The 26,395-nt window shown below is 43.4% G+C and overlaps 1 protein-coding gene across 4 annotated transcripts in view; it reads left to right on the plus strand.

Moving 5' to 3' along the window:
- Positions 1–3,596: 3,596 nt before the first annotated feature.
- pxdn (peroxidasin) overlaps positions 3,597–26,395 on the plus strand; it is a 248,988-nt gene continuing 226,189 nt past the window's right edge. For 2 of the 4 annotated variants that reach the window (XM_078213210.1, XM_078213209.1), the window contains exon 1: positions 3,607–3,876. In XM_078213210.1, the coding sequence (XP_078069336.1) occupies positions 3,704–3,876 (173 nt within the window). In that variant the 5' untranslated portion in view covers positions 3,607–3,703. Of the gene's footprint in view, positions 3,877–26,395 lie in introns of all 4 variants that reach the window. The other 2 variants (XM_078213208.1, XM_078213211.1) reach the window with 2 other exon arrangements.

The raw sequence follows: 26,395 nt of genomic DNA on the forward strand, positions 1-26,395 counted from the left end.
TTCCCTGGAATTTAGAAGGTTATGGGGTGATTTGATTAAGGCTTTCAGATATTAGGAGGAATAAATAGGGCAGCAGAGAGAAACTATTTCTGCTAGTTGGGGAGTCTAAGACTAGGGGACATTGCCTCAAAGTTAGAGTCAAACCTTTCAGGAGTGAAATAAAGAAATACTTCTAGACAAAAACAGTGGTAGAAGTTTGGAGTGTTTTTCTGCAAATGGCAGTTTACGCCAGGTTAATTGTTAATTTTAAATCTGATACTCAGAGATTTTTGTTAACCAAAGGTATTCTGGGATATGGGGCAAAAGTGAGTTTGTGGAGCTAAGATACAAATCTGCCATCATCTCATTGGGTGTTAGAATAGATTCAACGGGCTAAATGGCCTACCCCTGTTGCTATGCTCCTTTGTTTACGGAAGTGCATCCTTATATAAGCCATGAGCAGACTGCTCCTAAATTGTAAAATTATGGCCCCAGGTTTTGAAAAGTTTCTATCTGACCTATCAAATTGATTAAGCATCTTAAGCAGTTCAATTAGATCATCTCTTAATCTTTGATACTGAAGAGAATACAAGATTAGTCTATGCAATGTGTCCTTATAATTTAACTCTTTTAGCCCCAATATTTTTCTGGTGAATCTGTAGTGTTCTTATTCCAAAGCCAATGAAGCATTTCTGAGGCATGGTTCAGGAGTTCTGTGAGCAGTTTTGTTTACCACACCTTAGGGATAATATATCGGCCTAGGAGTGGGTGCAGTGCAGACTTACCAAAATGATATGGATTCCAAGGGTTAAATTCTGAGGCGAGATTACGCAAAACTAGGTGTGTTCACAGAACTGAAGGCAGTATTCCAGATGCAGTCTATAACCAAGGCTTCATACAACTGCAGCATAACTTTTTCATCTCACTCGAGGAAAAGGTTAACATTCTTTTAGCTTTCCAAATTGTTTTTGTACTTGCCCACTAGCTTTCAGTGATTATTGTAGACCGACCTCTAGCTCTCTCTGTCCCTCCACAGTTCCTAGCTTTTCGATATGCACTGATCTATTGTTTCTGGATTCCCCACATTGGTAGGAATTTTCCAGCAGTGCCAATGCCAGTGGTGGATCCAGGAATGGGTGGCATTGCTGTTTGTGGTGGAAGCAGCTGGCTGAACACAATCACGTGGCGGTGGGCAAATTAATAATTTGGAGGCGTGGAGCCTGGCAAATCAAGTGTTAGGCAGGTAGAAAGGCACCAATCCCAGCATCAGGTGATGGGAACATATGTACTGCCACAATTTCTAAATGGCAGTTGATGTACTACTGCCGTAAAATGTTTGCTTTGTTAACTTTCCAGCAATTTTAAACAGCCATATACTTCACATTGATCCTCAAGACTGAATTAGCAATCTCCCAGGTATATTTGTCTTTGATTGCAACAAATTCTTCATACATTACTAAATACGTAAAATGACATTGTGTAATATTCTAAAATTGGTTAAACTGCATACATATTTGTTTAATCTATTGATTTTTATCCTTTGCAAAATGTCCTTCATTGCCCTTCAATGTTTTTATTTTAATTTTCCCAAAAGAGTCTTTAAGTAGAAAAATGTTTGCTTACCAATTTCTTTAATAACTGGATATGTGGAATGCAGTGTTCCACTTTGTTACCCTATTATGGCAATTGTATTTGCTTGGAAAATATTCCAAATAGTAATCTGTAAATGGCTGTTGACCTAATGTAATTGCGAGATGTAGTTGTCTACTGACTTATTTTATATCTTCAAAGATGCAGTTATATCACATCTGACGTTTATTAAAAGGGGTAGTTTACACACCAAAACCTGTGTTGGACAGCAGAAAAGCTTGGTCACCTTGAGAAAGCAGCATGTTTCACAGAATGAGCTACAGTTTCCACATGGATGTTTAGAAAAAAGTGTTACCTTCAGACTGAGGATCAAGGAAAATAATTAATTGTACTAAACATTAACTGTGAATCCTTCATCCATCAACTTCAAATTCACTTTCTCAGTTCCAAGTCTCTACATGGCCTTGTCCATGTCTAACATTTGAGATCCTTATCCTGTTTTACATCCTAACTGGCATCCTTTGCTCTTCCAAAGAAGATCTATTCTGCACTTCAATCCATCATCACTGGCACCTCCTATTCAGATGACCAAACGCTCTGTTCACCCTTGCTGCTACTTCTCTTAACTCAAAATACTTACTCAGTGCATATTTCCTTAAAGTCTCCCCTTGGCTTCCCTGGCCACCAGTTAACTCTCAACCAACATCACTAAAACATAATTCATCTCATGATGGTTTGGGGAGGATCTTGCTATGTACAAAATTGCTCTAGATTACATGATTAATCCTCAGAAGTTATTGGCTGCAAAGCGTTTTTGGGGGGCGGGGGGGAGAAATGTGGTGATGTTGTGAAAACGATTTATCAACACAAGTTAGTTCTTTCTGACGCGCTGGACTCCTCCCCTCGATGTATATTTTTGTTTCTGCAATTGTTTTCAAACATTTTTGCCATCTTAATAACAAATATTGTATCTGCAGCCACTCTATGTATATACAAGTTATATTCACACTGTCCTAAAGATTATCTAATATTAGGATACCCTCTCCTCAATTTTCAAAAATTCAAGGACAAGGTTCCAGAGCTCTTGCAACAAACTGAACAGTTTCTCCAAATTCCAGGTCAAAGCATCTTAAAAGTGAATGCCTTGCACAGAAATTGCAGCATGCAAACACAGTCTGAACCAATTCATACTGAACAGTAATCTTACTAAAGATTTACACCCATTCACCATTGCATCGCAAACTTTACTTGCACCACCTCTTGCTAGAAAATCTAGTGTTTCGTTAGCTTTTAGTATGGCCCTACCCACTTAGTGAGCTATTTTTCAACCGGAACTTGTAAAAACGCTCTGCTCTTCCACATCACTCAGCCTTTCCTTATTCCAATTCGTACTTTACATATCAAGTTGCCCCACTTCACTTTAGTTTCGCGTACAGATTTGGACATTTCTATGTCCCATCTAAATCATCCAGTGAAAAGAAATGCTCCCAGGACAGAACAGCTCTACCCAGAAACTGCCCTTCAATCCCGTTCCCTGCTTCCTCGCTTCTCATTCAGTTTGCTATCCTCGCGTCCCTTCTCCGGACGGTCTGACTTCACCGAGTCCACTGCACCTCTCCCGGATCCACCCTGCCCCCAGCCCCTCAGGAAGAAAGTTAGAATCAGGAAACAAAACTGTGGGGTCTTTTAAGTTTCTCCAAGAGGCAGAGCAGGTGAAGAGGAGTGAAAGCAAAAGAAAAGGTCTGCAAGAACTCTTGAGGCCAAATTGAATTAAAAGGAAACCCCAGCCCTTGCGCACACACAGACGGCTAGAGAATGAAGACTACTGCTGCTTCTGCTGCCTTGTCCCGATCATCGGGAGCTCGCTCTCGCGCCCCACACTAAACCCCTCTGACGGGGCAACCGAACGTGCTGGCACCATCCCCGCCTCTCTGATTGGCTGTGCGGTGGGCGGGCTGTTCCTCGCGAGGCAAGGTGCGGCTGTCAATCAGCTGACGTCACAATGCCCGGGGTGCCGGGTTAGGTTGAGCGGGCAGAGAGAGCGAGAGCTTTGTGGTTGTTGTGCTGCGGACTCTCCTCCTTCCAGTGCACTGAGTGTTCGCCCAGAGGCTACAATCAGAGCGGCGGCCGCGCAATGCTCGGGAAAACCCGCTCTCTCCTGGCAGCAGCAACATGCCTCTTCATGGTCGCCTTCCCACCGCGGAGCACTGCTTGCCCCAGCCGGTGCCTTTGTTTCCGCACCACGGTGAGGTGCATGCATCTCACGCTGGAGCATATACCTGCTGTCTCCCCGCAAACGACAATCCTGTGAGTATGTGCACAGCTCTTGCAGGGGAGGGCAGGCTGAGCGCTGTCTAAGCTGCTGCTACTGCAGTGCTTTAAGGGATCAGATACATTAGCAGCAAGCCCAGATTTTAAACCACTGCTTGATTGATGTTTATCACTTAGAGTTAGGTGTGCTACATAGTGTGTTTATGAAGACACTTACATCTTACCCCACTTTTACAGCTGTGAATAATCTTTCCAATTTTGAAGAGCATTCTGTATATTGGGAGGGTTCTTGTCTTCCTCTAATCAGTGGCAAACTGCACTAAAACCGTTGGATAGATTTTATTCTGGGAGCTAGGGGGTGGTGAAATAGTCTTTTTTAGAAAACTTATTGCCTTCTATTGACAATGATGAGTGTTGAAAACATGGTGATAAAGAGGATGTGCTTAACGGAGCCAAAGGTATTGTTGAGTGGAAAGTTTGGACACGGCACATCTGGTTTTAAGGATGACTGGGAAGTTATTTTTTGGGGGGTGGGAGTGTTACCGCACAATCTGAAGTCACGTTTAAAAACGAGAGGCAGAAAATAAAAGACAAAGATCTTATATAGGACGTTTACATTTAGTTGTAAATGCAGGGTCTCATTAAAGGGCGCCTGCTGAAACTCGCCTGGAGTTGGGGCACTTCTCTCCAGTGACTCCGATTCGACCCATTGACCAAGTGTAAAATATAATGTCCTGTGCATGACCTGGAAGCTATGGGTAACTGGATTGAGATCAGACCAAAAATATAAGTGGCAGCCTTTCATAATGATGTGGCTTGGGAAAGAAAAAAAAGTTTCAATCGCATTCACTTTTGATTAAACACTGGTTATGTATTAAATAGAATGTAGTTAAGATCAACGGATTTTTTTTGAGTCCTGGTTTACTTATTTTCGGGTTGGAGGTGCGAACGGAAGACGTAATGGAAAGGTTATTGGTTCAGGAAGCATTTCTTACATGGAAATGCTGAGACACATTACCAGGATTACTGGACTTTAGTCCCACAGTGGAATGTAAATATTGGTAACGAATCTGTAACTGGAGGGGAGAGAGGACAACGTTCCTGTTCGTCTTCCAGTTTAAACCACAGGCTGCCCAGAAAATAAACTGTTAATCCTGTTGGAGAGCAATCCATGCCATAAATCGACACCCTAGCTATGACTAACATTACATTCTGCACTCTCTCCTTCCCTATGAACGGTATGCTTTGTCTGTTTTGTGTGCAAGGAACAATACTTTTCACTGTATCCCAATACACGTGACAATAATAAAATAAAATCAAATGTCAACAATTTTGCCTTTTTTGATGGTGTGGGTGGCAAGTGTTTCCCTCTGTTGTTGCCCATAACCTCTGCCCTCATGGGGACTCTAGAATCTGTTTTACTAAATATACATTCATTAAGTTGATGCTCTGATTCTGGTGAGGGCAGAAGGTTAATGTGTGTGTAACCAAGTTTGACTGAGGTAGTTTGTAGGTCATGTTAATTTTATTTACTGATTAGAAAGGAGGAGGAAAATTAAGGTGGTGTATTTTTTCTAAGCATCTGTGAGTCATCAGCCAAAACTTCTCTTTGTTACTTTCATGTTTCGTTCCTTCCTTAGGATGAGCTAACCATATTTTTTGTGCTTTTATTGTAAGCAATTGGTTTTTGTTTTAGCTGTTCATCCATTAATGTGAAACAAAGGACCAGGTTTATCTGACAATTTGTATACATTCAATTTAACTTACTGATTTTCAAGGATGGAGCTATCTTATGCATGGTTGGATCAAGACGTAGTAGAGATGTACTTTAATGAGAATATTGCCACTATTTTTAGGTTTATTTAATGTGCAGACAAACAAAAATTACAGGCAGGAAAAGACCAGCTGATTAATCTAGCCTTCCCCACAATCATAATGACTGGAAAATCACAACTGGACACTTTTTACGGCCAGAAGTCATTTAATTTCCTGGGAGAGATATGGACCAGAATTTTGAGGATGGCAGGGTTTTCTTTCCCACCATCGGACGAGTCAGTGCCGAATACATCCCTGTCGATACTGCCTGCTCCTGGGTGATTTCACGCTCCACAGTGTTAACTGGCTGAAGGCGGAACTTCCACCCAACTTGGGAGGACGTCCCCCTTTGGAGAGCTGCCGACCAATCAGATTGGTGGGCAGCCCAGTCTGTGCAGTGCCAGGGTCTGCAATGGACAGAACTGGGACTGCAGCCGGTCCCCAGAGCCCAAGTCCCAGGATTCCAGGAACAGCGAAGTTATGGGGGTGTCAGGGCCTGCTGAGGGTGGGCAGAGAAGGTTTGGGGTGTCGGTGGAGAGCTGGGAGTCCTGAGGTTACCAGCCCATAAGTGGAGTGCCTGGTGTTATAAAAGAGATGCTGATGGAGGCACTCCCTGGTCTTCCCTCCCTTCCCATTTGAGGGCTGAAGGCAATGTATATTTGTTTCATCCCATCAGACTGAAAATTGAGCCTGTGTGGGAAGTATCCAGTAAATGATCAATAAGTGGCCACTTAAGGGCCTCGATCAGGGCAAAGGTGGACCCAGGCCTCACCCACCCCAGCTTAAAACTGCAGAGAGGCTGGGGTGGGCGAGAACCCAGTGGGAAGCCCATTCAAGGAACTTTAAGCCCCCCTTGCCCCCAAACCAGAAAATCCACCGGTTTGGATGTGTAAAACTCTGCCCATGAAATCAGCAACAGTAACCGAGGGCCCAAAAAATCAAGGGTGGGGGGTGCAGTGCGTTGCGTTGGAGAGGGAGATCTGGACAATTCCTCTCAGATCCCCTGAGGCAAACATAAGCAGCCCAGGAGACCACATTGACCTTGCTTACATCAACTGTTAAATCGCTTGGCCTTTTATTAAAAGTGACCTCTGCCCCAGCCAAGAACACTCCAGCTCCCTTTGAAGCTCTGTAGCAATGCAATATAAAAGCTGACGGTGTATCCTGAAGGTTCACCACTCACTGGGAACATAAGAAACATTTATCTAAATGGCCTAAAAACTTCTCAAGTTAGTTTGGGCACCAAGTGGAATGGGGAAAGAATGTTGATTGTGAGAAGTGGGCGAGGTGATGCGATGTGTAATTGTAGAGGTGGAATTTTGAAAGTCAAGCAAGATGCAACAGCTAATCATTGAACTTTCTGAGCTTTGTAGTAGTGCACAAATGCTGAAAAAAATTACCAATTCTATTTTAATTAAAATCTACCGTTTAATGGCAATTTTGTATTTTACACCCAGTAAGATGAAAATGATACTGCTTCATTGAAGTTTCACTGGTTTTTGGATATTAAAAAATGTATCTCATTCTGACTCTTGTCTCAGCGTGGATGAAACAATATATCCTCTGAGTGGGCATGAATGATGGGACTATTTGGCATAATAATGGTCATGGGAGTTTTCGTTTTTGCACAGTATGTCGCACTTTTTTCTCACTCTGGTACAGGGTTGGTCTGACATGGAAATAAGTAACATTTTTACTTTACTGTCCAGGTAGGCATGCAGATAAATGTTCGCAAAGAGTGATGGGTATTTTTGTTGTGATGATGAATCCCTGATAACCTTTGCGCTGCCAAGTAATGCTGATTAAATTGCAGCCTCTTTTGCGTTACATAACATCTATCAGCAAGAGCTGGTTTTTAGTGGATATTTTTAATAGTGCATGTTGGGTGAAAACTACTCATTTTCATGTTTTGAAATTGTTGCCAGGAAACATTTTTGATATTTGCGTTATTAAGTGTATTGACGGGAAAGCTATTGTGGTATAGAACCACACAGTTAATATGCAAGATTTGTATTTTTACAAGGTTGCAAAATGCTGTTGCATGTTTTTGATGTGGAGGAGTAATTTGGAGCAGTGCCAAGGTAGATTGAAATAGCATTTACAGCCAAACACGGAAAATAAAATCAGATATGTGCAAGAGCTGCTTTTACTGCCAGAATGGTAGAAATGCCATGAATCGTGTTTATTTGATTTTAATGGATCTTTCCAGCAAAAGCTGCAGATGACTTAATTTGGTACACAGAAATTCAGATCATTACTGTCACACTGTAAATCAAACATTTTAGTGTGATTACCATATACATGCAGTCCATTCTGTTGGATACCAGCTTGCTGAAAAGTTTTCATACTTTGATAGTCTGTTTTTGAGTTATTCGGCTTCAATTTTGCATAATCAAACCCTGAAACTAACAATTAATTGGCATATTTTATACTTGCAGTAAAATCCTCTTGTTTTCTTTTTGTTTTATACCACCAAAGTGGATTTTGCAAGATGTCAGTTTATCTGAATGCAAGTCACAGGCAACATCAAAGCTTAATTTGATCATAATGGGCCAGATCTTATTGAAATCATAATGGCATGTTAATGACGTATGCTGTTATTAACAAGCAAATCAGTCACCAAGTTCAGGGAAAGAAAACATTTGACAGGAGTGCAAATTTCCTGAACCCACTGTTTACCTCACATTAGTGCCACCGTGTTCCTGGTTTCCCTGCTATTTTTAAGAGCTTGTTGGATTTGCAAATTAATTTCCCAGTAAAGTCTGATCAGAAAGTTGGAGCCCATAATTAACAGCACAAGTATCTCTTCAGTGATGTGACTTGTTAACACAATGCATGGCACAGTGGTTAGCACAGTGGAGCCTCACAGCTCCAGGGACCCGGGTTCAATTCTGGCCTCAGGTGACTGTCTGTGTGGAGTTTGCATATTCTCTGTGAGGGTTTCCTCCGGATGCTCCGGTTTCCTCCCACACTCCGAAATGTGCAAGTTAGGTTGATTGGCCATGCTAAAATTGACCATTAGTGTCAGAGGGCTTAGCAGGGTAAATACACAGGATAGGGCCTGAGTGGGATAGTTGTCAGTGCAGGCTCAAAAAGGCTGAATGGCCGCCTGCACTGTAGGGATTCAATGATTCAATTTTTGTCCAGAAAGGGAACAATTAAAACTGTTGAGTCTCATTTAAGTAGTAAATTGTTCTTAGAGTTTTAAAATGACAAATTTCAAATGGAATTAGAATGGCTTGACAGCAGCCAGACTTGCAACCAAGTGCTTACATTGGCAACTTTTATTTATACTTTCTGTTTGTGGGACTTCCTTGCGAGCCTTAATATGCTCCTAGCGAGCCCTGTTCTAAAATATAAAGTTAGAAACCCAAGTAAGTAAAGTGCCATCATTACAGAAGATATTTTTAATGGATATTAAGTACTTGCATTCCAGCAAAAATCAAAATCTGATGATTGCCAGACAGAAATTTGACCACACAGATCCTTAATTCTCTTCAGTTTGGCAACTTTGAATGTTTAATCTCAAGAGTAATTATTGTGTTTACTGGTGCCACTGCATTAAAAAAAAGAAGGAATTTGCATTTATGTGGCACATTTCACAATCTCAAGATATTCTAAAGGACTTCAGTCAATCAAGTAATTTTGAAATGCAATGTCTGTTGTACTGTCGGGAATTGGAGCAGGCAATTTGCATGTAGCAAGTTCCCACAAACAGCAATGAGAAAAAAATGATCAAATAATCCATTTTAGCTGAGGGATAAATGTTGACCAAGACCACGGGAGAAGTTTTCTTTCATTGAAAAAGTGTTGTGAGATATTTTAATGTCTATTGAAAAGGGCGGATAGGGTCTCAGTTAATTGTCTCATCTCAAATACAACTTCAAATGTGTAGCGCACTCTCAGTACTGCATAAAAATGTCTGTCCAGATCAATTCAATTGATGTACCTTCTGCTTCCAGGTGCTGCAACTGCTCAAGGTTAGCTAAATGCAAAGAGGCAAATGAAATAATTTCTAGACCTATTTCAAAGTGAGGAGGATGTAGTGAACTTTTAATTTCTATTATATGACCATTTCACAAGATAATAAAAACATATTCAAATGTCTCGACTACCTAGAACTGGGTAGGATATATATCACAGAAACAGACCACTTTGCCCCAACCAGTCTGTGCTAGTGGGTGGCACAATGGTAATTACTGCTGCCTCACAGTGCCAGGGCCGTGGGTTCGATTCCAGCCTTGGGTGACTGTGTGGAGTTTGCATGTTCTCCCTGTGTCTGCGTGAGTTTCCTCTGGGTGCTCCGGTTTCTTCCCACAGCCCAAAGCTGTGTATTGACTATGCTAAATTGCCCATTATTGTCCCACGTTGTGGAGGTGAGAGGGATTAGTGGAATAAATGTGTGGGCGTATGAGCTGTGTAAGATGCTGTAATGGAGAGTTGGTATGGACTCGCCAGCCTCCTGCACTGCAGGGATTCTATGGTTCTAGTGTCTGTGCTCCACTTGAGTCTGTTCCCATATTTCCTCATTTAAATTTATCATTATAACCCCTTCTTCTAGTGGTAGGCAATCTGGGCTGCATGATTGGCCCTCCTTCATCTCAGTGGACCGCAAAATTGAAATCTGGCATGTTTATTAATCATGACCCCATGAATAAGATTTAATACACAGTGAATATTTCATAACGAATTAGGGAAAAAGCATAACCATATTAATAATTGTCATCAATTTCAAATGGTAGACATAAAATAATATTTACACTTTGATTGGATGCAGAGGGTACACACAGCTCTCACAGTCAAAGTTGTGTACAGTCCGCATATCACTTGTCTATGCTATATGTATAGTTATAGGTACACTTCAGTTAAAATGGTAGGAAAACAATTACCAGGATGGAAACCAGCAGACTTTGGTAATCTTGCATGTGGGCGATGGTCAACAAAATGTCTAGTAGGCTGCATTCAGAAACTTGATCGGCCACGTGTGACCCATACACCACAAGTTGCCCACCACTGCTCCATTCCCTTCTCCTCATATGCTTGTCTAGCTTCTCTTTAAATGTGCCAATACGGAGCAGCACATTGGCACAGTGGTTAGCACTGTTGCCTCATAGCGCCAGGGACCTGGGTTCAATTCCTGGCTTGGCTGACTGTACGGAGTCTGCACATTCTCCCCATGTCTGCATGGGTTTCCTCCGGGTGTTCCGGTTTCCTCCTGCAGTCCGAAAGATGTGCTGGTTAGGTGCTTTGGCCATGCTAAATTCTCCCTCATTGTTTCTGAACAGGTGCCAGAGTGTGGCGACTGGGGGATTTCCAATAACTTCATTGCAGTGTTAATGTAAACCTACTTGTGATACCAATAAACAAACTTAAACTTTACTATTTGTTTTGACCACGTCCTTTGAGAGTGAGTTCCATATTCTCACCACTCCTTGGGTAAAAAAGATACTTCTGAATTCCGTATTGCATTTTTTTGGTGACTATCCTACACTGGTGGCCTCCCCATAAGTATCAACTATCAAAACCTTTCATAATTTTAAAGCCCTCTATTCGGTCACCCCTCAGCCGCCTTGCTTCAAGAGAAGACCTGTCAGTCCTTTCCTAATATGTATACCTATACATTTCTGGTATCTTTCTTGTAAATCATCCCTGCACCCACTCCAGCGTCTCCATACCCTTTTATGATATGATGACCTGAACTGACTGAGGTTAGGTTTAGCAGAACTTGCCTAATTTTTTAATTCTCTCCCTCTAGAAATGAAGCCTGGTGCTTGGTTTGCTTGTTGTTGTGATCTTTGTAACCTGTGGCACAATTTTTTAGTTCTTGGTGTATTTATACTCTGATCCCTTTTGTTCCTCTTCCTCTAATTAAAATTAGACTAAATAGTTTTGTCTTTAAATGCTGTGCCATAAAGAATGAAAACATTGTTACTAAATCAATGCCACTCTGGAAAGGTTATTGAGTGCCGCATGCTGTAATTAGAATTACTTGTCATCCTGGTGATTGAAAATGCAACTTGACTGGCTCTGAGGTTGGAATCATGCTGGAAATGGACTCAGATTTGTTGATAAAGACTTATTTTTGCATCCCAAATCTTGGCTTTGTTTAAATAGTTTGTAAATCAGAAATGTGAGGATTCTATTCATTTCCTGTTAAATATGGCTCAAATAAGGCTCAAACTACCAAATATGGTAGTTTAGAAGCAATGTAAAGTTTGGTTTGTAGTGAAGTACTTTTTATCCGAATTCAGAAGAGTAATTCTCTCTCGTGATTTAAATCTTGATGTATTTTCTGCCATCTATTGTTGTTTTAGAAAGATTTCTATGGCTGGTTTCGGCAGTTTTGCTGCTACGACTGAAAGCTAGCTAAACTAAATACTGAAAATTTGAGTTGAGAATGTTTGATAGAAACTGGCGTGTCCAGGTGAACACAAATGCCTGAGGCAGGCTTTGATATGATAGATTAAGAAGCTGGGTACAAACAAAAGCACAAAGACCCAACCTCAGCAAACAGTAGGAAATAGCTCTTCTGTGGAATTTGCTACAGTTAGGTTTTCCATTCTCTGTGCTGTTGTTGGAATGCAAAGCCAGAAATCCCTAAAGCATTATAAATTCCTGCAGACGCCTGTAGTGTTTTTCAGTGATAATGGATGCAAAAGTAGGCTTTTTTTGTTTTCCCCAAGTGTTGCTGAAAGATGGGATTAGTTTCCCCCCCACCCCATTGGAAATGCAAACTGTTTGGTTTTGACAACTAAGATATTGGAATAAAAGTGATTGTACTGCTGCTTCCAAAGTTTCATTTTACTTTGAAACTTTCAAAGTAAAATGACTGGTCAACAATTTGTTCACCTGTTAGCATGAAGTAGTGATTCATAGATTGTCTAGGAAATGAAGTAGCTACTGCCAAAGTAGTCCCCTTTGTAAAGCTATTACTAATGGGGAATGCATTCCTGAGATCGAAGATGCATTGAGACCTGCACTGTTCTGTGTGATGTTTTCAACTGTTCCTGTTCGCAACTTGTTTCTATCAGTCACTGGTTGTCAGGATCTTAAGTTCTTTAACTAGTAAAAGAAAATGATGAGCAGATGATTGAGTTGCACAGACTGGTCATCATCGGCAAATCCTTGTTTTGAGATTGATTCCTCCTTGTGGATGGTGGGTTTAAGTGAGATGTTAGCATTGGTTGTGGGTACACAGATGGCTCATAAGCTATCTATCTTATCCTTACAGTCCGTCCTAAACTGGCCAGTAGAGATGGTGGCGGCGGATTGTTCACTCCACCATTCTATCTCATTTGCCGCTCTTGTTGATTGGAAGGTTTTGACACCATTTTTGGTGATGGTTGCCATTTTGATCATGATTGGGTATCTGCTTCCTGTGTGCTGATCTTAACAGAACAGACATTTGTGGAGGCTTTGAGATTGTCTTTGTAAGCTTTGCTTTGGTTCCTGTGTGAATGGGCTCCCTGACGCCCCTGATTAGAGCACCGATTTGACATATTTCCGTCTTGAGTCAAGCATCCCGACAATATGCCCCGTCCATCTCAGCTAATGTGAGATTATCATGGCCCCGGTACCTGGCATGCCTGCATCCTGAAGGATGCTTTTGTTTATCCTTTCATCCTCCTGCTTAATTCACAAGATCCTTCTAAGGCAGCAGTGATGATGTTGTTGAGTGAGTTGATACAGTGTCTAAGTTGTCCAAACTTGGAAAGCGTGAGGAGAATCATTGCCCAATAGACTTTGAATTTAATGTCGAGTCTGATATACAAAGAACAAAGAACAGTACAGCACAGAAACAGCCTTCCGGCCCTCCAAACCTGCGCTGATCACGTTGTCCTATCTAGACCAATTGCTTGTATCCCTCTAGAACATAGAACATTACAGCGCAGTACAGGTCCTTCGGCCCTCGATGTTGCGCCGACCAGTGAAACCAATCTAAAGCCCCTCTAATCTACACTATTCCAATGTCATCCATATGTTTATCCAATAACCATTTGAATGCTCTTAATGTTGACGAGTCCACTACTGCTGCAGGCAGGGCATTCCACGCCCTTACTACTCTCTGAGTAAAGAACCTACCCCTAACATCTGTCCTATATCTCTCACCCCTCAATTTAAAGCTATGTCCTCTCGTGTTAGCCATCACCATCCGAGGAAAAAGGCTCTCACTATCCACCCTATCTGATCCTCTGATCATCTTGTATGCCTCTATTAAGTCACCTCTTAACCTTCTTCTCTCTAACGAAAACAACCTCCAGTCCCTCAGCCTTTCCTCATACGATCTTCCCACCATACCAGGCAACATCCTGGTAAATCTCCTCTGCACCTTTTCCAACGCTTCCACATCTTTCCTATAATGCGGCGACCAGAACTGTACGCAATACTCCAAGTGCGGCCACACCAGAGTTTTGTACAGTTGCAGCATGACCTGATGGCTCCGAAACTCAATCCCTCTACCAATAAAAGCTAACACACCGTATGCCTTCTTAACAATCCTATCAACCTGGGTGCCAACTTTCAGGGATCTATGCACATGGACACCCAGACCCCTCTGTTCATCCACACTACCAAGTATCTTACCATTAGCCCAGTACTCTGTATTCCTGTTACGCCTTCCAAAGTGAATCACCTCACACTTTTCCGCATTAAACTCCATTTGCCACCTCTCAGCCCAGCTCTGCAGCTCATCTATGTCCTTCTGTAACCTGCCACTTCCCTCCACACTGTCTACAACTCCACCTACTTTAGTGTCATCCGCAAATTTACTAATCCATCCTTCTACGCTCTCATCCAGGTCATTTATAAAAATGACAAACAGCAGTGGCCCCAAAACAGATCCTTGCGGTACACCACTAGTAACTGAACTCCAGGATGAATATTTCCCATCAACTACCACCCTCTGCTTTCTTACAGCTAGCCAATTCCTGATCCAAACCACTAAATCACCCTCAGTCCCATGTATCCGTAGTTTCTGCAATACGTACCATGGGGAACCTTATCAAACGCTTTGCTGAAATCCATATACACCACATCAACTGCTTTACCCTCATCCACCTCTTTGGTCACCTTCTCAAAGAACTCAATAAGGTTTGTGAGGCACGACCTACCCTTCACAAAACCGTGCTGACTATCCCTAATCAAATTATTCCTTTCTAGATGATTATAAATCCTATCTCTTATAATCCTTTCCAATACTTTGCCCACAACAGAAGTAAGGGTCACCGATCTGTAATTGCCAGGGTTGTCCCTACTCCCCTTCTTGAACAAGGGGACAACATTTGCTATCCTCCAGTCTTCTGGCACTTCCTGTAGACAATGACGACCCAAAGATCAAAGCCAAAGGCTCTGCAATCTCCTCTCTAGCCTCCCAGAGAATCCTAGGATAAATCCCATCCAGCCCAGGGGACTTATCTATTTTTACCCTTTCCAGAATTGCTAACACCTCCTTATGAACCTCAATCCCGTCCAGTCCAACAGCCTGCATCTCAGTACTCCCCTCGACAACACTGTCCCTCTCCTGTGTGCATACCGACGAAAAATATTAATTAAGTGCCTCTCCTATCTCTTCAGACTCCATGCACAACTTCCCACTACTGTCTTTGACTGGCTCTAATCTTGCCCTAGTCATTCTTTTACTCCTGACATACCTATAGAAAGCTTTAGGGCTTTCCTTGATCCTACCTGCCAAAGACCTATGTCCTCTCCTGGCTCTTTTTAACTCTTTCTTTAGGTCCTTCCTGGCTAACTTGTAAGTCTCAAGCGCCCTAACTGAGCCTTCACGTCTCATCTTAACATAAGTCTCCTTCTTCCTCTTCACAAGAGATTCAACCTCTTTAGTAAACCACGGTTCCCTCACACGACTGCTTCCTCCCTGCCTGACAGGTACATATTTATCGAGGAGTAGTAGCTGTTCCTTGAACAAGCTCCACATTACAATTGTGCCCATCCCCTGCAGTTTCCTTCCCCAACCTATGCCACCTAAATCTCGCCTAATCGCATCATAATTTCCTTTCCCCCCAGCTATAACTCTTGCCCTTCAGTATATACCTATCCCTTTCCATTGCTAAGGTAAACGTAATCGAATTGTGGTCACTATCACCAAAGTGCTCACCTACCTCCAAATCTAACACCTGGCCTGGTTCATTACCCAGTACCAAATCCAATGTGGCCTCGCCTCTTGTTGGTCTATCTACATACTGTGTCAGGAAGCCTTCCTGCACACATTGGACAAAAACTGACCCCTCAAAAGTACTCGAACTATAGCTTTTCCAGTCAATATTTGTAAAGTTAAAGTCCCCCATAACAACTACCCTGTTACTTTCGCTCCTATCCAGAATCATCTTTGCAATCCTTTCCTCTACATCTCTGGAACTTTTCGGAGGTCTATAAAAAACTCCCAACAGGGTGACCTCTCCTTTCCTGTTTCTAACCTCAGCCCAAACTACCTCAGTAGACAAGTCCTCATCAAATGTCCTTTCTGCCACTGTAATACTGTCCTTGACTAACAATGTCACACTTCCCCCTCTTTTACCACCTTCCCTGCACTTACTGAAACATCTAAACCCTGGAACCTGCAACAACCATTCCTGTCCCTGCTCTATCCATGTCTCCGAGATGGCCACAACATCGAATTCCCAGGTACCAACCCATGCTGCAAGTTCACCCACCTTATTGCGGATGCTCCTGGCGTTGAAGTATACACACTTCAAACCACCCTCTTGCCTGCCAGTACACTCCTGTGACCCTGAAACCTCATCCATGACCTCGCTACTCTCAACCTCCTGTACACCGGAGCTACAATTCAGGTACCCAACCCCCTGCTGAATTAGTTTTAACCCTCCCAAAGAGCATTAGCAAATTTCCCCCCCAAGATATTGGTACCCCTCTGGTTCAGGTGCAGACCATCCTGTTTGTAGAGGTCCCACCTACCCCAGAAAGAGCCCCAATTGTCCAGGTATCTGAAACGCTCCTTCCTGCACCATCCCTGTAACCACGTGTTCAACTGCTCTCTCTCCCTATTCCTCTCCTCTCTATCACATGGCACGGGCAACAAACCAGAGATAACAACTCTATTCCCCGTCGGTTCACGTGTCTATCCAGATAAGTCTTAAATGTTGCTAACATATCAGTCTCAAACCACCACCACCACCCCCCCCCGAACATTTTACATCATTCTGGAACTCCAGTACATAAGTTACCATAGGTTGAGCGAGATGGTGGATTTGGTGGTGTACCTCTTCATAAATGTCAGCTTTATGCACTACATAGCTTTCAAGGTATGGGTAGTGAGGGATATTTTCCAACATTTCACCATGAATCTCAGTTGAAGGCATTGAATTTGATCCTACTGTAGTTGATAGAGGACTTTAGTCTTCCTGAGAGGATTTCTGTCTTCCTGGCAAGTTCTGCTCTCTGTAATTTTCCTGAAATGGATCTGTTACGAAGGCACTGTGGCACAGTGGCTAGCACTGCTGCCTCACAGCACCAAGGACTCGGGTCACTGTCTGTGAGGAGTTTGCACTTTCCCCCCGTGTCTACGTGGGTTTCCTCCGGATGCTCCGGTTTCCTCCCACACTCCAAAGATGTGCAGGTTCGATTGATTGGCCATGCTAAATTGACCCTAGTGTCAGGGGGATTAGCAGGGTAAATGTGTGGGGTTATGGGAATAGGGCCTGGGTGGGATTGTGGTCGGTACAGACTCGATGAGCCGAATGGCCTCCTTCTCACTGTAAGGATTCTATGAAGCTTAGGGTGTTTGTTTGTCTGAAGTGTCAGAAGCCAAACTGGGACTTTGGAAGGACCTTCTCAGAAGTTGGGGGGAGGTGATTAAGAAGTAACCAAGCTAGGATAGTGCCAACAGTTGAGAAAATGCTCCTATAGTTGCTACAGTTTGATTTGTTTCCTATTTTGATGATTGTGATCGTTATGGCATTCGGTGGAAATTCTTCATTCTGCTAAACAAATAGGGTATGTGTATGTCTCTTCCACGTTTCAGTACACGTGAGGATATTGTCAGGACCAGAGCTTTGTTACTTTTCATCCGGAAAGTCCCTTTATAAATCCTTGTTTATTGCTGAGTCTGCTGATTTCAGCCAGGATGACAATGACGATGCTGCAATTGCCTTTGATGCCTTTGAACTAGGCAGAGGGAATACCAGGGTTCCAGCTCTTAATCACTACCCGGAAATACATGCTGGAAGTGTGATTGTTTGTACATCTGATAAAGTCAGCCTGTGATACCCGACTAGCAAAATGACCTGTTAATGCCTCCTACCTACTGCATATGAAAAATGACCACTTGACAGGAGGTACTGCGAATGGAATGATACTGCAGAAATGTTGTGTATTTTAAATAGGATAGGGAATCAAATTGTTAGGAACTAAAATGGCATGCAGCAAACAATATTCTAAATAATAATCACAAACACGTCATGCGAAAATGAAGTCCTAGATCAAAGAGCAGTGGAGTTATTCTACTGTCTTGACAAACTTGAATCCCTCAACTAACATCAATAAAGTGGTTTATCACTTCACTTAGAAACCCTACAGTGCACAAGGAGGCACCGACAACAATCCCACCCAGGCCTTATCCCCATAACCCCACATATTTACCCTGCTAATCTCTCTAACCTATGCATCCCGGGGCACTAAGGGGCAATTTAGCATGGCCAAGTCACCTAACCTGCACATCTTTGGCCTGTGGAGGAAACCGGAGCAGCCGGAGCAAACCCATGCAGACACGAGGAGAACATACAAACTCCACACAGATAGCGGCCCAAGCCAGGCATTGAACCCAAGTCCCTGGAGTTGTGAGGCAGCAGTGCTAACCACTGTGCTACTGTGCCGCCCCTTAGATATCTCATCGCTCTTTCTGGGACATTGCTGTGTGCAAAATTTCTGCCACATTTCATAGAATCACGCAGAAGAGGCCCTTTTGGCCCAGCAATTCTGCACCGACACATTAGAAACACTTGAACTCACATCTAATCCCATCTGCCAGCACTTGGCCCATAGCCCTGAATGTTATGATGTGCATAACATTTTGGATGGATCTCATCCAGATACTTTTTAAAGGATGTGAGACAACCTGCCTCCACCACCCTCCCAGGCAGCCCATTCCAGACCGTCACTACCCTCTGGGTAAAAAAAGTTTTTCCTCACATCCCCCTAAACTTCCTGCCCCTCACCTTGAACCTATGCCCCCTGGTGACTGATCTTTCAACTAAGGGGAATGGCCACTTATCCACTCTGTCCATGTCTCTCATAATCTTGTACACCTCAAGCAGGTTGCCCCTCAGTCTTCTGTGCTCCAACGAAAACAACCCATGCTTACCCAACCTCTCTTCATAACTTAAATGTTCCATCCTAAGCAGCATCCAGGTAAATCTCCCCTGCACGCTCTCCAGTACAATCACATCCTTCCGATATTGTGGCGACCAGAACTGTACACAGTACTCTAGCTGTGGCCTCACCAAAGTTCTATAGAACTCCAACATGGCTTCCCTGCTTTTGCAATCTATTTCTCGATTGATAAAGACAAGTGTCCCATATGCCTTTTTAACCATCCTACTAACATGCCCTTCTGCTTGCAGAGATCTGTGGACAAACACGCCAAGGCCCCTTTGTTCCACAGAACTTCCTGGTGTCCTACCATTCATTGAATACTTGTCAAATTACTTCTTCCAAAGTGTATTGTGCATCACCTCACACTTTTCAGGGTTAAATTCCATCTGCTGAAACAACAAAAATGGCACATTTTGAAAAGCAGTGCAGCAACACAGACAATATTTCAGCATTGAGCTGGTTACATTCTCACCACAGTAATGTCAGGCAATGACCATCCTCAGCAAGAGACAATCTTGTCTCCCTTTGCCATTCAACAGTGTTGACATTGCAGAATCTCCCATCCTCAACACTCTTGACCAAAACGAACCAGCCATGTAAATACAGTGAATGGAAGAACAGGTCATGGGGGCTGGGTTTCTTCAATGAACTCCTTCAATGAATAACCCATCTCTTGACTCCCCCAAACATGTTCACTATCTATAAGGCTCAAGCCAGTAGTGTGATGAAACATTCTCCACTTGCCTGGATGAGTGGAACTCCAACAACAACTCAAAATTTCAACACCATCCAGGATAAAGCAGCACACTTGAGCCTTCTTTCCCATGGCGGCAGTCTTCTTGCACGTGGCACCTTGCAGGTTTACAGGTTGGGCTGCCACGTCTTAGCACTGTGTGTTTTGAGATGAATTATCATCAATCCTGCAGCAAGTATTCGTGTGGCCAAATTGGTTTAGTTTATTTATTTGTGTCACAAGTAGGCTTACATTAACACGGCAATGAATTTACTGTGAAAAACCCCTAGCTGCCACACTCCTCCTCCGTACACTGAGGGAGATTTTAGCATGGCCAATGCACATAACCAGCTTGTCTTTTGGACTGTGGGAGGAAACTGGAGCACACGGGGAGAACGTGCAGACTCCACAGAGACAGTGACCTAAGTTGGGAATTGAACCCGAGTCCCTGGCGCTGTGAGGCAACAGTGCTAACCATTGTGCTAAGGTTACAATGTGGTGAGCAGTTTGATCTGGGTGACCAAAGGCTGGGCTGTCCTTAAATTTCATTTGTGAAGGGGCTGCGATGTCCTTGCAAGGAGTTACCACACTCACATAGGTGCCTTCAAAACCCAGTTTCAGCTCACGGGGATATGTTTGGTGGTGATAAGTTATAATCTAAGGTTTACAGAATATGTAATAACTGAGATGCTAACTTTCTGAAAATGTTTTTTTTTAAATTTCTTAATTTCACCAGTGTAATGTGATGTTTATATTCTACATAGGTGTGAATCCAGTGTAACATAAAGCAAAATTTAAAGGAGGTTCGGTAAATAAAGTAAGATAAGATTCAGATATCTGGCATCTGCAGCATTTTGCTTTTATTATATATGGATAGACAAGGATAGACAAAGATATGGATAGACAACCTTGCATTGCAGCCTCTGGCAATCGGTTATGGAACTGGTTTTCTTTCTCACACCACCACTAACTTATTCAGCTTGTTTTCTAAATAGAAAGTTGGTTTTAAAAACAAACTGATTCCTGTGCTTGATGTATGCACCTTACTGTAAATACAATTGTCAATTAAACCAGCCTCTTTAGAAATGTGACATCAGATCTGTTACTGAAATGCCATAACAGCTCAGATATTCACCATGAATTTGTATTTATATATAAAACATTTAAGTAATAAGTTGTTGCAAGGTGCTTCACAGAGGCATAAAAAAAAACAAAAGATGATATTGAACCAAATAGGGCGGCATAAGGGCTGATAAACCAAAAACCGAGGTAGATTTTAAGGACTGTCTTAATGAGGAAAATGAGGTGGAGAGGTTTAGGGAGGATATTCCAGAGCTAGGGGCGGAGGCAGCTGAAGGCACAGCCACCAGTGGTGGTAATTAAAATCAAAGATGTTGAATTAGATCAAGCAAAGCTATCTTGTGCTTTTTAGGGGCTGGAGAAGATTAGAGTTAGGGTAGGGCCAGTCCATGGAGGGATTTGAAAATGAGGATTTATCATTTTAGATCGAGACATAGTTTAACTTAGAGTTGGTGCGGATCAGGGATGATGGTTCCACATCATGTAGGGCAGCAGGTTGGCACCGTGGTTAGCACTGCTGCCTCACAGTGACAAGGACCTGCATTCAATTCTGGCCTTGGGTGACTGTGTGACATTTGCAATTCTCCCTGTGTCTGTTGGTTTCCTCCGAGTGGTCCGATTTCCTCCCACACTCCAAAGATGTGTAGGTTAGGTGGATTGGCCATGCTAAATTGCCCCTTAGTGTCCCAAGTTATGAAGATTAGGGGGATTAGCAGGGAAATACGTGGGGTTACTGGAAAAAGGCCTGAGTGGGATGATCTGTAGGAGAGTCAGTGTGGACACAATCGGCCGAATGGCGGCCTCCTGCACTGTAGGGATTCTATGAATTGGTGCGAGTTTAGACACTGGCAGCAACATTTTGGATGAGCTCAAGTTTACAGAGGTTAGAATGTAGGCAGCCAGTCAGGTGTGTGTTAGAATGGTCAACCAATTTAGGAGAGGTATGGAATAGTGTTTCAGCAGCAAACGAGCTGAGGCAGGGGTGGAGGCGGGTGATGTTACAGGGGTAGATGTGGGTGGTATTAGTGGTGGATATGGATGTGTGGTGAAAGTTTGGGTCAGGTAAGACACCAACATTGCAAACAACTAGGTTCGGCCTCATTCAGTTGCCAGGGAGGGGAGAATGGACTCACTGGCTCGAGAGGAATGTTAGTGGCAGGAACTAAAGACAGTGGCTTCAATCTTTCCAATATTGAATTGAGGAAATTCCTGCGTATCCAGTATTGGATGTCAGATAAATCATCTAACTGTTTAGAGAGAGCACAAGCATCAAGAGAGGTGTTAGAACATAGAACATAGAACATAGAAAGCCACAGCACAAACAGGCCCTTCGGCCCACAAGTTGCGCCGATCACATCCCCGCCTCTAGTCCTATCTATAGCCCTCAATCCCATTAAATCCCATGTACTCATCCAGAAGTCTCTTAAAAGACCCCAACGAGTTTGCCTCCACCACCACCGACGTCAGCCGATTCCACTCACCCACCACCCTCTGAGTGAAAAACTTACCCCTGACATCTCCTCTGTACCTACCCCCCAGCACCTTAAACCTGTGTCCTCTCGTAGCAACCATTTCAGCCCTTGGAAATAGCCTCTGAGAGTCTACCCTATCCAGACCTCTCAACATCTTGTAAACCTCTATCAGGTCACCTCTCATCCTGCGTCTCTCCAGGGAGAAGAGACCAAGCTCCCTCAACCTATCCTCATAAGGCATGCCCCCCAATCCAGGCAACATCCTTGTAAATCTCCTCTGCACCCTTTCAATGGCTTCAACATCTTTCCTGTAATGAGGTGACCAGAACTGCGCGCAGTACTCCAAGTGGGGTCTAACCAAGGTCCTATAAAGCTGCAGCATTATCTCCCGACTCCTAAACTCAATCCCTCGATTAATGAAGGCCAGTACGCCGTACGCCTTCTTGACCGCATCCTCCACCTGCGAGGCCGATTTAAGAGTCCTATGGACCCGGACCCCAAGGTCCTTCTGATCCTCTACACTGCTAAGAATGGTACCCTTCATATTATACTGCTGCTTCATCCCATTGGATCTGCCAAAATGGTGATTCTGAGAGGCTGGCATCAATGTACATGTGATGTTGTACTTTTGGCTGATGTTGCAGAGGAGCAGCATGTAGGTGAGAAACAGGAGTAGTTGAAGGATAGGTTCTTGGGGACACCAGATGCAACGATAGATGGGGTGGCATGGTAGCACAGTGGTTAGCACTGCTGCCTCACAGCGGCAGGAACCTGTGTTTGATTCCTGACTTGGGTCACTGTCTGTGTGGAGTTTGCACGTTCTCTTCGGGTGATCCAGTTTCCTCCCACAGTCCAAATATGTGCGGGTTAGGTGGATTGGCCATGTTAAATTGCCCGTTAGTGTCAGGGAGAATAGCTAGGGTAAATACATGGGGCTATGGGGATAGGGCCTGGGTGGGATTGTGGTCGGTGCAGACTGGATGAGCCAAATGGCACTGCAAGGATTCTATGATTCTATCCAGGAATAGAAATATAAGCCATTGGTGTTTATTTGGATACGAATAGATAAATAAGAATGGAATCAGGTGAATGGATGATGGAGAGAGTTTGGTGGAGGATAGTGTGATCAGCTGTGTCAAAGGTTTCAATTGGAGTGAGAAGGATGAGGAGGGAAAACCTGTCTTTGTCACAGTCACTGAGGATGTGATTTGTGACTTTGATAAGAGCGGTTTCGCTACCATGGAAGAGACAGTAACCTGGTTGGAGGGATTCAAACATGGACTCCTGGGAAAGCATGGCACAAATTTGGGGGGTGATGACATCTTCCAGGGCTTGGGAAAGGAAAGGGAGATTGGAAATGGGATGATAGTTTGCAAGGATGGAGAGAGTCAAGGTTTGTGTCTTTTTAAGGGGAAGGATAATGGTGGCACATGTGAAGGAAAGAAGGGCAGAACCCAAGGAGAGAGAACTGTTAACAATTTCAGCCAACATGGGAGCCACGAGGGGAATTTGGTGATCAGTAGTTTAGTAGGAAAGAATCAAGGGACCACGATGTGATCTTATAGACAAGATGAGCTTGAAGAGAGCACGATGGGAGAGAAATTAGAGAAGGAAACCCATTCAAGTTTTGGAGGGGAGGGGGAGAGAGAGAGAGAGATACAGAGAGAAAGAAGAGGTTGGGGTAGGGGGAACTTTGGAGGAAGCTTGGCCTCGTGGAGAAGAATAATGAGAGCTGTACCTCTACCAGAGTCCTTGGGATCGGCATTGGAAAAGGGGAGTTGGATAAAGAGGAGATTGGCAACATCAGTCCCCCATTGTCCCTCAGGTGAAAGGTAGGTGAGACATTGGATGGCGCATTTGGGTTCCTGCTCAGGAGAAAACTACGCCTTGTGCCTTGAAGGACTCTTTGAGGAATGTCAAGAGAGTCACAGAGGGAAGCTGTAGGCTTACATGAGAGACAGAACCAACCTGGCCTGGTGGCAGGAGAGTAGGAAGGAGGTATAAAGACAGAAAGGAACTGTCTAGGAGGGGCAGAAAGAAACTAAGTAAAATAGGGAGGAAAATGATAGTGTTGCACAGCAAATGACCGGCTCTATTTCATAATGGCAGCTAAAGTGTGACTTTAATTAGGATGGATATATTCTTGTAGTGACTGGACTTGCTCCTGTTGTCTCCTCAAAATTCAGTAAGAAGTCTCACAACACCAGGTTAAAGTCCAATAGGTTTATTTGGCAGCACTAGCTTTCGGAGCCTCAAGCTCCAAGGAGCTTGAGGCTCCAAAAGCGAGTGCTGTCAAATAAACCTGTTGGACTTTAACCTGGTGTTGTGAGACTTCTTACTGTGCTTACCCCAGTCCGACGCCGGCATCTCCACATCATCCTCAAAATTCCCCAGAGTTAATCATAAGCCCTGCGTTGCGTTAAAGTTAAACTAGTTAGATGGAGTTGGTGTGGAGCATCCACAAACCTTTGTTGCAAGTTTGGAGACAGTCATGGTGGGTGAATAAAGTTCAGAAGCTATTTGAAGGGTAGATTATCAGAGGATGCACTGATGGAGGAATCCCCATTGGACGGAAGGCCCTGGAGAGACGCAGGATCGATTGCAGGACAGAAAAGTTGGAGGCAAACCCCAGAAGCGGCACTGATGTAAATCAGTCTCAGAGACAGTGATCTTGGCCGGAACCCAGCTGAAGCTGACAAATACTGCAGACTTGGCAGGGGGTCGAGTCTCTCAGATGCTTCATCACAGCAGCAGTGGGAGAAGGGCAGAAGCTGATCAAAATTACTTTAAAAACAGAGCAGCAAGTCCATGACACAGCAGCTGTATCTTTCAACATAAGACCCAGAGCTCGCTGAGGAAGGCAGTACACCGATATGTCTGGGTAATGGACAGTGGCCACACACACACACATTCTAAATCTTGTGAAGGAGGCATTGATTGAGCCCAGTTTATTTACATTATATTTGCATGTGAATTATTAAGCTGTTTGGACTCGGACTGCAGCATATTGCAATGTTTTATTCATGACTGGCTTTGTAAAAAAAAGAAACGTGTACTTTTCCGCATCATGTCAGTTGGTTCAATGATACAAATCTTCTCTTGAAAATGTTTTTGTTGGCTCCCCTGATGGTTCGTTTAGTAAGTACACTTGTCTGGTGTAGAAATGAGCTATAAAGGTCAGGAAGGTCCTGCTTTGATTTCTGTCCTATAATGAACTGGAATGATCTCTGCCAAGGTTGTAATAGTACAGCTATAATTAGCCTCTTGGCTGAGGTGGGTGGGGTGGGGTGGGGAGGTTGGGATTCTCACTCCCTGCGACTGCTGCAGGAAAATGCTTGTGAGCTCAAGATGAGGGGTTCACTGCAGGGTCTCTCCTCGGAAAATAGTCAACCATCATCCACTACCTTCTCCTGCACGTGAACAATGGCCGATTGGTGCAGGTAGTCGTGCTTTTTGTGCAGCAGAATGAAAAAGGAAGACAATTTGATTGGAAAGATGAACATTTGTTAATTTGCATACCACTTCTATTGGAACAGATCTGTTTTCAAAAGTGGAAAACTGGAAACTATACCTCTTTGTTATGTAAATTCTGTCATTTGTGTTATCATACACAGCAAATCGCGGAAACAAAACCAGTGATCATTTTACTTGTACACAGAGGGTAGAACTCAGCCTGTAGTTTTTAAACTCGTTTCACATGGAGCTCAGAAAGTGAAAAACAGATTGAAAACAATACACGGTTGTTAATGAGCTTTGCAATGTTTTATAAATTTCAGCAAACTCCATTCATATATTTGTCATGCCTTTTAATGCAGAACGTGTTTGGCACAACATCGTGGGCCGAAGGGCCTGTACTGTGCTGTACTGTTCTATGTAACATCCCAAAGTACTTCCGATCAATGGCGCATTATTGACTGCACTTCTCTTTTTTTCAAGTAATAGATACTTTCTAACATGAAGTGAGTTTTTAGTTAGTGATTTCCACTGCAATATATACAAATCCATTTGTGTGCCAGAAAATTTTAAAAAGCCTTTTTCACCATTGCTTGAGTGGAGAGGAATTAAAACTGGATAGTTGGTGAAGGTGAAAATGAATGCCAGCGACTAC

The sequence above is a fragment of the Mustelus asterias genome, chromosome 5, assembly GCF_964213995.1.
Source record: "Mustelus asterias chromosome 5, sMusAst1.hap1.1, whole genome shotgun sequence".
Classification (NCBI taxonomy): domain Eukaryota; kingdom Metazoa; phylum Chordata; class Chondrichthyes; order Carcharhiniformes; family Triakidae; genus Mustelus; species Mustelus asterias.